Source organism: Falco punctatus (assembly GCF_963210335.1).
Source record: "Falco punctatus genome assembly, chromosome: 8".
NCBI lineage: Eukaryota > Metazoa > Chordata > Aves > Falconiformes > Falconidae > Falco > Falco punctatus.
This window is the reverse complement of record NC_137588.1, coordinates 65,504,314-65,514,881: the sequence shown is the minus strand read 5'-3', so window position 1 is coordinate 65,514,881 and position 10,568 is coordinate 65,504,314. Positions and strand designations below refer to the sequence as shown.

At 50.4% G+C, this 10,568-nt stretch overlaps 1 protein-coding gene and 1 long non-coding RNA gene across 6 annotated transcripts; both read left to right on the top strand.

The window, feature by feature from the left end:
- The first annotated feature begins 180 nt into the window (after nt 1-180).
- Nucleotides 181-2,653, top strand: LOC308068076 (uncharacterized protein). 5 transcript variants are annotated; one of them, XR_013929832.1, is made up of 6 exons: nt 181-352; nt 903-966; nt 1,278-1,304; nt 1,430-1,549; nt 1,660-1,755; nt 1,923-2,653. XR_013929832.1 is itself a non-coding variant. In XM_080398034.1 (5 exons), exons 1-5 carry the CDS (start codon nt 248-250, stop codon nt 2,003-2,005), a joined length of 375 nt encoding a protein of 124 aa, XP_080254160.1. In that variant the 5' UTR covers nt 185-247; the 3' UTR covers nt 2,006-2,653. The 5 variants fall into 5 exon arrangements, 2 of the variants coding, with proteins under 2 accessions (XP_080254160.1, XP_080254161.1); XR_013929834.1 differs by having other exon boundaries at nt 903-973; XM_080398034.1 differs by lacking the exon at nt 1,430-1,549 and having other exon boundaries at nt 185-352.
- A 1,727-nt stretch (nt 2,654-4,380) lies between these two features.
- LOC308068131 lies at nt 4,381-6,978 on the top strand. The gene is made up of 4 exons (XR_013929870.1): nt 4,381-4,505; nt 5,317-5,364; nt 6,115-6,316; nt 6,623-6,978. It is a non-coding gene; the product is annotated as an uncharacterized lncRNA (long non-coding RNA).
- The last annotated feature ends 3,590 nt before the right edge of the window (nt 6,979-10,568 follow it).

Here is a 10,568-nt window from a genome sequence, read left to right as displayed (position 1 = left end):
GACTAAAATCCCTTCCCTGGCTGTTCTTTAGCTTGTACAGCCTTTGAGCCTTCCCTCGGGCCTGGCTGATGGTCCTTTGCCATTTCACCCCGTTCACAGCCAGCGTGAGTTTCGGTACCGACTATGTCAACGAATTTCAGCTGCACGACAAACCTGCTTTTTTGTCAATTAAATTAATCTCAGCCTTTTAATTGCTTTCGAAGGGAACTACGGGAGATCCTGTCGGCGTGGTGGCCTAGCGTAAGCGATGATGGAGAGGCGCATCGGATGTGACCTCCGTGTCAGCTCGGTGTGCCTCAGACAGACTGCATTTGGCACTCCGTGGCGTGCTGCGCAGCTCCAGAAATTCACGGTAGGGGAAAAAAAAGGGGCGAAAATGACAGTCGCGTAGAAACACGAGTTGGGAAGAAATGCTGTACGTGAGGGCTTTCCGTTGAGCGAGGCAGCTGGTCTTGCTTGTGGATCTTTGGGGTACGAGCCTGACGCCGAGCAGCTCGTTTTTCATTTGACGTGCCTGGAGTTGTTTTCAAAGGGATGGAAGAGAAGCTTATGAAATAGGATAGGTTACCGAGTCTTCCTAAAACGCTCACGACAGTTACGTAGAAAGCCGAAGCGAAGGACGAGGGAATAAAGTTCTGTGCTTCCTAAGTAAATACGGTACGCTTGAAAGTGATCTCCGTGCAGGGTCCTAGTTGTTTCTGTTTTTAAAATCAGAAAGAAGTTTAAGAAGTCTCAGCGGTTAGTCGTGTGGGAAATAAATGGCTCTTCCGCAAAAAATTCCACGTCAGCGAGGCTCTTTGAACGATTCTTCTCGCAATCGATTCCGACTACAGCCAGTTCATGGTTTAATGTCGAGGTGTGTGCTCGCTCTCCTCTAAAGCAGTATTTCGTTTGCATTTCAGTCCTGTGGGTCACGACAAATTTGGGAAGAACCCGAAGGAAACTTTTCATCCTGGGACACAGAAGGTAGGAGGTGAGTTGTTTTGGGGGTTTGGTTTTTTTGTTTGTTTTGTTTCTGTTTGGTTTTTTTTTTTGGTTGGTCGGTTGTGGCTTTTTATTCTTTTCTGGAAAAATAAGTCGTTACGTAGAAATGCTAGCGGTTTGTTTCTTTCTGTAGCAGGATAATAAGGAGGAGTAGAGTTACAGGTAGAGAATCGGCTGTCTTTATCAGTTGAAGTGGCTACTTTGAAATTAAAACAAATACAGGAGCACATTAACGGGGGGTTTTGCGCTGTGTCTTCGGTACCGGTGTGCTAAAGATGTTGTTTTGTTTACAGGATTCATTGGCTGTCGAAGAGCGAGAGGTAAATGTAAACTTTTCACTCCTAGCACTCACTCGGTGACGTGTACCGACTGAGGTATCAATTGCTTATTGCAGTGAAAAACTGCGGCGTTTCTGTGCAGCGTCTGAGATCGAAAATCATTTCAGGCACTGGCATAACCTATCGTACGAATAGATGACCAGCTTTAGTAACGTCATCAAAAAATCGTAATCTGTGATGGAAAGCAGAGTCTGAGGCGTCTGCTACTTGAGCATGTAACGGAGCTGGTACGAAGCGTATGTTGCCGTGCGTAGGTCGTGTACAAAAGATGTATCTAACAGTCCTTAGAGGAAACCTTATTTGAGGTCTTTTGTTTGATTGTCTGTTTGTCCTGTAGTTTTTGGTTTTCTTTCTCCGGGACCTGTGAATTTTGAATGTGGAGTCCTGCATGCTAAGGATGGGCAGCTTACAGACGAGGAAACGTTCGGCGCCGGTGAGTTTTTCACCTTTGTCTCGGCTGAGGGTTGCCTAAGGTGTTGAGCTTCACTGCGAGTACAAACATGCACGGTCCTGACCCTCTTAGGCTTGGTCTTGGGAGCCTTGAAGGCTTGTATACCAATCGAATCGTTACACTGAATAAACTGTTTCTTTTTTTTCTAGCGGGCGTTCCCAGAATGAAGCGGTGTGGAGCTGAAGGGGACTACGATTTCAAGGTTGACGGAGCCATTTGGACCGAGTCTTGAAGATCTCTTCGGTGTTTGTTCAAGGAAACTTAGTCTCGAGACAGTCCTCTGGCTCGCTGGCGAAACGGTAGGAAACTGCTTTGTTGATCCTGACGGTGCAGTCTGTTGGAAAGTACAGATTCCTTGAGGGATCAGAACCACGTCCGTTGTTTCTCTGATTTAAAGGTGAACAGGCCTGTGTCGTTCAAGGAAAGACTCAGCGTTGGTTTTGTTTCTCTGAAACACAAAGTGCCCCATCTAAAGTGCTTACAGAGTCTGAGTTGATTTTTCAAAAGCAGAGACTTGTGCCGTTTGCAAACCGCCTGTCGCACTGCTCAAAGACAAAAGACGTTCACCCGAGAAAGTTTTTGGAAACGAATGCCAAATAGACGTGGGGAAAGAGCTGGAGAGGTTTATGTCTTGTCTGTCGAATTACCTTCTCTTTAGTGCCCTTACATTTGACAAGAAAAGGTTTCATTGCCTCTTTTATCGTGAAGACAATGTTGCTGGTGTTTTTATAAGGGAAAAAAAAAGTGTATGCCTACTGTCTCGAGTGATTATTTTTTTTTGCTCCTTTCTTTATTTTTTGCACCTTTCTTTATTTTTCCTCTCTTTCTCTCCATTTCCTGCCTCTATGCAAGTACCATTAAACTTACTTTTTTTACGGCATTTGACCTCGTTTGTGTCTTAATCTCACTCTGGGACTCACTAAGAATCTCCCCAGACCCGACCATTTCGGGCCTGGACATAACCCTAACCCTGACAGCGTCTAACCCTAACCGTAAGCGGATTGACAAATGGGGTTGTACGCATGCGCAGTTGGGTTTCTGGCAAAACTAAGGGCAACGCATGCGTATAATGGGGTTGATGCCACTGGGCGTGGTTTCCCTTGGTGCATGCGTATTACAAAATGAGTTTTCACGCATGTGCAGTCGGGTTTCTGGCAAAAGTAAGGGTAGCGCATGCTAAGTCTCGGTTTGATACCGCGAGGCGTGGTTTCCGTTAGCGCATGCGTATTATGAAATCGGCTTTTACGCATGCGCAGTCTGATTTCCGGCAAAACGGGACAATTCATGCGCCTAATGGGCTTGACGCCTAGGGGCGTGGTTTCTCGCGGCTCATGCGCATTATGAAATCAGCGTTTACGCATGCACAGTCGAGTTTCTGGCAGAGCTAAGGCCTGCGCATGCGTAGAATCGGCTTGACGCCGCGGGGCGGGGTTTGTGGCTACGTATGCGTATTACGACATTCGTTTTTAAGCATGCGTAGTAGCGTTTCTTGCAAACTAAGGCCAGCGCATGCGTACAAGTGGCTCGACTTCAGCGACTCTGGTTCGCGTCACGCCGTCGGTAGAATCTTTCTCTTACGGAGGACACGCGTTCGAGCCCCGTGGTCTGATACCAATTTTTGGTCGCCAGAGGGCAGCAGCGCTCCCTCAACTGTGCGGCTGCAGTACGCAAATATTTTTCGCTAGATGGCAGCAGCGCTCCACCAAGCGCGTGGCTGCAGTACCCAATTTTTTTCGCCAGATAACAGCAGCGCTCTAGCAACCGGGCGGCTGCAGTACCCAATTGTTTTCGCCAGATGGCAGCAGCGCTCCACCAACCCTATGCTGAGCACTGGCACGGTGAGCACAGGCCGAGTTCTCAGCCCAGTTTACACCACCGGACCACGGGAGCTGCTCGCTGCGGCTGCAGGGTTCACATTGGTCAGCCCTTTTCCCACTCGCAGCCCAGGCATTAATATTTATTGCCTCCGTATGCAAAAGCACCCACGTGGCTCGTGCTGTTAAATCCTTTCTGTATTACGCATTCCATTTTGCTGTGGGAAATAGGGATGCATTTGCTCTGTTTGCATTTCGAAGCACGTTAGTAACAGCGATTTAAAATATCTTTTTTTTAAATAGAAGACGTTTTGCAGGAGTGCATTTTTTGAGTTGGAAAAAACGAGTGGTGTGAACGTGTGGCTTAGGAAAAGCTCATACAAGGTTTTCCCCTGCACAAGTAAGCCATTATGAGCTTTTAACCTTTTGAGCTCATAGCCGTTCCCTGTGACGGGAAAGTGAGGTGTTACCGGAATGAAGGGGTGCAAAGTACGCGGCAGGGCTAGAAGGGGGAACAAGGAAGCGGGGTCTTTCCTCCACCTGCCTCTCCCCGCCCCCCCCTCCCCCAGGTAGCCGCTCTCGGCACAGCCCGCACCCCGCCGGTGGCCCCCGCAGAGACCCGGGAGCCGGCAGGCTCAGAGGAGCCCACGGCAGCACCGAGCCCCTGCCCGCCCCAGCGCGGAACGGGAGCTCCAGCCACTCCTCGGCCGGCTCAGGCCCGCGCTGCCCGGCGGGGCGGTGCCGGCGGGGCGTGGCCGGGACCGCTGCGCGTGGGCGGGGCCGGCGGCGGGCCCGGCCCGGCCCCGGAAGGTGGATTTATTTCCGGCCCGCGGGGCACCCTTGGGCGGCTGTGGCGGTGCGGGGGGGTCCCTAGGAGCCTGGAAGACTTTTGGGCCGGGACGTGCGGTGGCGCGCTGGGTGAGCGCTCGGGCTGAGGGCGGGCGGGGGCCGGCGGGCGATCCCGGGCGGGGCCGTCGAGCAGTGGCCGGCTGGGGGGGACGTGGCGGGCTGGCGCTCGGCCGCGGCACGGAGCGCCTGGCGCCGGCGGCGGGCGGGCTGAGGCGGGTGGCCCGGCCCGGGACCGGCGGGGCTGCTGGTGGTTCTCGTCTTCCCGGCAGTGATGGTGGTGAGTGGGCTCCTCACGGTGCTGCCTTTTTTTATTCTCGGAGCTGCGCCGCTACCTCAGCGAGGAGACGAGGAGCGGCGGCGGGGCGGCCCCGGTGCTCCCTTGTGGCGGCCTGGCGGGGCCCGGGAGAGGGAGGGGTCGGCCCGCGGCGACCTGCCGCCCCCCCCGCCGCCTCTGGGCTGCCCGGGCAGCCGCCGCAGCTCTGCGCGGGGCTTTGTCTTTCCCCCAGCCGCCGGCCGGGTCCTTGGCAGCGGGCTGGGGCTGCCGGCCCCCGCGGGCCGCAGGGGCTGCCTTGGGGCCTGCGGTAACGCTGTGGCAGGGAGGTGGCTCAGGAGCCTCTGCCCGCCCCTGCGAGCGGGCAAGGGAAGGAAAAGCAAGCCGGCGATGGAATCCCCACCCCTCGCCCCTGACTATGATTTCTCTAAGAAGTATTACAAAGGGCAAGCGTTTAACTACCGGGGAGGGTTGGGAGGTAGCAGCTCAGGTGTCTTGCTGATCCTGTGTCTTAATAGTCAGCTCCTGGGCCAGAGCAGCCGAGGGGAAGAGGCCTTTGGATTTGCTTCCCAGTGAAACGGGGCTCTTTTGTTTTTTCTTTGTACCTAGGTTCATCTGGAATTGTACGTTGACAAATCAATGGGAGCTCAACTGAAGGTCAGTCTAGATGTTACTTTTCCACGTGTGCCTTGCGCTTGTGAGTCGGACTGCTTACTACGGAGGGATAACTATTGTACTTGCCGAGGGCCCACGAGGCTCAGTGTGCCCGCTGCTTCCAAGTGCTGCGCTGCTGCTTGGGCAACAGCCGGGGAGGAATTGGTGGTCCCTGGTGGTTACGCAGCCAGGCCTGCTGGGCGCTTAAACCAGCGCATCCAGTCAAGCAGTATTATTTTTCTAGATTGTAAATGAGCCTGAGGTATAAACCCACTTACATTTCTGTATGGCGGTGTACTTTGTCAGAGAGCTCAGTCGCACTGACAGAGCTGGCACAGCTCTCTTGTGACTCCAGATTTGACTGTCTTGTTGAAAGGCTCGAGAGCCTGCTTTAGAAGTCACTTGACAAGGCACAGCTTTGCTGTGATTTTTTTACTTGAATTCTGACTGTAATGCCAATGCCACGTGTTAGCCTTCCTCCAGCAGTTATAAAAGCAGAATGAGCGTTAAGAATCTGATTATCTTTTAACTAAATTCAAAACAAAGTTGAGGGATGAAGTGACTGAAAGTCCTGCAAGTCTGACTGGATATTACTGCCATGCATGTTATCTGCCTGTCTACTGATCGTTCCTGCCTCTTGTTCTGTTGTGGTAATTCCTTTGGGTAATGTGTTGGGCTCTAGATGTAGTGCATCTTGACTTCATCCAGAACCCCCGAGATGTTATCGGTCTTTGCCTTCCTCACGTTTCACAGGGCATGGGAAGGCCAGAGAGACTGGAAGCCTTGGCTGTTGTGTGCGGCGAAGCTGTCAGCCTTCTAAGAGAGCATGTAGCCAGCAAGTGCATCGTGGTGATTCGGTACCAAGCTGATACCACAGGCCTCAATCCTTTTTTTGTGAAAAGGGATCACAAGGAAATGTGCTGATGTTGAAGGGGGAAAGGTGGCGGGGGAAGAGGTAGGAGGCAGCTTTCAACCAATTTTAGGCTTAACTCCTGTTCCTAAAAAAGGTTCTGGTCTTTGAGGGGTTTGCTTTTGGCTTATTGCCTTAAGTGTGTCTAGCTTTCAGGGTAACGTTTTCTTGGAAGTTGGAAACGGTCCTTCTGGGACACCAAGGCAAACCCCATACCTGGGAGGGCCGTTTAGTGTGCTGCACTGTGCGTTTTATTCCCTGCGGGTCACTTGGCCCTAGCTGAACACACTCTCCCAGTATGGCACGTCCTTACCCTGCTGGCTGAAAAATTCTGTCTTTTCATTTCCTCAGGTTGCCACAGGCCATAACACTTGTGTGTTCATAGACCGCTTTCCTTGCTCGCTGCTTTCAGATTTGAGCGTCGATGCCATGGATGTAACAGGAGAGCAGCAGCAGGACATAGAGCACAAGCCGTTTAAACAACGCTTGGATAAAGCTGCCAGTCATGTGACTCCAGAAGCCGAGAGACACAGTAAGATGCTATTCTGCCATTCTTGGATGGATGCTCTCATAGCCTTTCCATCACCGTATGCCTGCTATGATATTCGTGGGAACAAGGGACGGCTCAATTTACAGCATTTTACACACCACAAACTCTTGAAGAGTTTATAGGACACAAGTCTATTACACTGGCAGATCAGACAAGCTCCTGTGTGTGTGTGTATACATTATACTCAGTACTTTTGCGAGGCAAGTCTTTGCCTGGTCCCTCTGAAATTGGGACGAGGACTCGTTGATGCGTTTTAGGAGCAAAGCTGCTGAGTGAATAGGCTTTTCCTACTAGAAATCAAGCAGCTGCTCTGGCAAAACTTGACTTTGGTTGCATCTTTAAATCTTAGGAGGCTGACAAACGGGACGAGCTGGTTAGAGGAAAGAGCCTCTCTCCAGGGAAGGCTCCGCTGACTTGACCCTTAAGCCTAAGCTTGTGTCTTACTATGTTTGCTTTGTGTGTGTTAATGCATACCTGATTAATAGATTTCAGTTGATTTATCAGTTACAAGTTGGAGTAAGTGGTCCTTGGCTACATAAACCTCTCCTCTGTATTTTTTGACATGTTATGGCTTACTGTTCTACTTCAATACAAACCGGGAACAATTCTGGTAGTGTTGCAGTCTAACAGTAATACTGTCCTGACTTTGTCTTTCTAAAACGTGAGGTTCTTATTATCTGTTCTGGGAGATAGTGTAGTTCTGTGTATTGGCATGAACTAAACTTGCTAATTTGTTGTAACTCAGATTTAGCTTTTCTGTTCTTAAAGCTGAAAGGCTAAACTAAGCCAGGAACTGAACAGTGGGTATGTACGAGAGCTTCTGTTGTCACAGATGTGTGGTGATAACATTCTTACTGTTGTGTCACTTAGCAGCCTTTCTGTATTCAGAGGCTGTGGTGTTAAGAATGTAAGGTCTGGGGACAAACCCTGCTTTTCTGTATCTAATTCTCTGTTACCACATGTAGGCCTCCTGCCTTAGTTGTGTTGCCAGCCTCCATTGGGATTACTTGGTCTGAACCAGTTGCTATCGCTCCTTATATTATCAACAGAGAGGAAGAGAAACTTGCAGGGAGCAGTCTCGTCCAGGAGAGGCATTTTGAAAGCGATCAAGTTGCATTGCATGCAGCGAGCAATTTCTTCTGCTGTCTGGAAAAAGGACATGGCTAGTTTGATTTCCATCACCAGTGTGGCAAGTTGGATTGGAAGTGTCCACCCATCTTCATGAAACTCTACGCTTATCAGTTTCTATTAGTAACACTTGATGTTCAGTCAGTTATTTAAATGGCAACTATAGCAGTATTGTCTGTTAAAGGAAAAATTTACACAGATGTGGGTACCGCTAGGCTCGATTTAGTCACAGCTCAGAGCTGGGCCACCACCCCAGTGAGTGGCAGAGAAACAAGGGGTATGGCACAGCTTACACTTCTCAGATCAATAGTCAACATCTGAAGTTTTTAGAAGTTTCCTTTAGTCCTGTCAGTTCTGCGAATCCATCACCTGACTCTGTCCCAGTTGATTCATCTGTTCGGTTCCAGTCTCTGCCTCTGTTCCAGGCTCCTCCTTGGATCGTGATGTTCTTTCTGCCTGCTTTAACTCACACACTCCTTCAAGTGCGCTTAGTCTTTGAACAAGCAGTTCCTATTCACATATACCAATTTTTCTAAAAACACCTCTGTTTGAGAGCACCTCTGTGCACAAATTGATCATCTATTGTTTCTCTGTTCTCCCACTGATTAACTCGACTGGGTTTTAAACCAGCCTTGGATTAGGGCTATATGAGGGATGAGTCCTGGTTCTGCCATTTAGCAGCTTCGGCACTTTAAATTTCTTAATTCAAAATATGTTTTCTTTAACAACTTTCTGAATTACTCTTGCTCAGGCTAGATGGCCTAATTAAGCAGTGATTTGCCTCCAGCTGGCCCCAAAATGGCATCCACACAAACTGTTTCAGCAGTTCTTCAGGATACATTCCAGCATCTTTCCTGAGGACATGTACAGTTGCTTCTTATTTCAGTTGCTATGACATCAAAGTCAATCATATACAGCTAATAACCACTGTGGCTATAGCCTTACTTAGGGATATAATCCCACCTGAACAGCAAGTAAATCTGTGCATGTCATTAGGATAGCTTCTTACTGCAGAGATTCTTAGTGCAAATTGTAAAGCTTGTGGAAAGGTGAAACCAGAGTCTGTCAGTGCCTACAGCTTCCATTCCAGCTCCTTCAAAGGTATCTGTGTTACAAGACACCTGCATTCCTCCTTGTATCTCCAGCATTTCTCAGGGGTCACTCTTTGAGGTTATTCCTGACTAAAATCCTTTATGATTCCTGCTTCTCCTTCAACATGAGAACTGCGATGTTCACTCGTTTCACTAAGACATTGGTGAACTATATACTCCTGCGAAGGCAAAACACAGAAAAGAAAAAAAAAAACCACCCCAACCTGATTGTGGTACTGAATAATGAGCACCGAGGCATGTATTTATGATGGAGTATGCAGGTCAAAACCATGCCCTGGGGCTTAAATGCTTGGAACTGAATTTGCAGCTTGGAATCCCAGCAGGGCTGATTCAGCCTTCCTCATCCTAAAGCTGACATACTCGATTCTCACTGACCTTAGGGACTGATGTGGGTAGTTTTGTACCAGCCTGACTACAGTTGAACTACGCACATAGAAAATAAAGGTTCCACAAGCTGGAAAGTCTAAGTCTTAACCGATGTAATATTCATTGCAAAAACACTCTGAAAACCAAACTTCTATCTCTGCATGGTTTCCTACACATGCTTCTTCTGGAATGAGATTTTGAATCTGCAATCTCATCTGCTTTATGTGGGTATGAGAGATCTGATGCCACTTTTGGAGTTGGCCAACATGTCACATTTGCTTCAGCTGCAGTGCAGCATGCTGCAGGCCTGTTTGCCCATGCAGGTATGCTGCTAGGGACAGTGGTGTGGGCACATGTCAGCACAACAATGTGGTGTTGGTGATGGGCATTAGGTAATGGGTATATATCACAGATTCACAGGATGGTTTGGGTTGGAAAGGACCTTAAATATCATCCAGCCCAATGCCCTGCCACAGGGGCAGGCATGCCTCGCACTAGCCCAGGTTGCCCCCAGCCCCATCCAGCCTGGCCTTTGAGTGCTGCCAGGGACGGGGCACGTACAGCTGCTCTGAGCAGCCTGTGCCAGCACCTCACTGCCCTTAGGGTAAATAACAAAGAGTATCACCAAGGCTTGGTTAACATGGATCAAGACTGTACCAGTTTCTGTGAGTGCTGGCCCTGGTGGGTCCTCGCTGAGGCAGCATTGTTTTTCAGCCTGGGTCTATATCTGTTTTCTGACTCCCTGTGTTTCTTAACACTTTAAGTGAAAGCCTTCGCTCTGAATTAATTATACATGCAGTTCCATAAACTACACTATACGTAGCGCACAGAACTTGTGGGGTCACTGCTGCACTGCCACGAACTGCCAGGGAAGGTGCTTGGGGCAGAGCTGCCTCGGGCCCCTCACGCTCTCACCCGCGGCCCGCTCCGCCTGTCGGTCCGGAGCCGGGCCCCCGCAGCTGGCTGCGGGCTGCTTTCAGTCTCCCTCCGGGCACTCAGCGGAGCCGGCCCCGGGGCCACCCCGCCGCCGAGAGCGGCCTCGGCCCCGCCGCAGCTCCCGCTGCTGTGGGGACGCGCCTGGCCCGGCCCCGCGGGGCGGCCCGGTGGGCAGGCGGGGCCGGGGGCGGGAGCGGACGCGACA

Excerpts from the sequence above, each read along its gene's own strand:
- LOC308068076 (XM_080398034.1), top strand. The coding sequence starts at position 248 with ATGATGGAGAGGCGCATCGGATGTGACCTCCGTGTCAGCTCGGTGTGC. Across the intron at positions 1,305-1,659 it reads TGGCTGTCGAAGAGCGAGAG|TTTTTGGTTTTCTTTCTCCG; the intron begins GTAAATGTAAAC and ends TTTGTCCTGTAG. Across the intron at positions 1,756-1,922 it reads CGAGGAAACGTTCGGCGCCG|CGGGCGTTCCCAGAATGAAG; the intron begins GTGAGTTTTTCA and ends TTTTTTTTCTAG.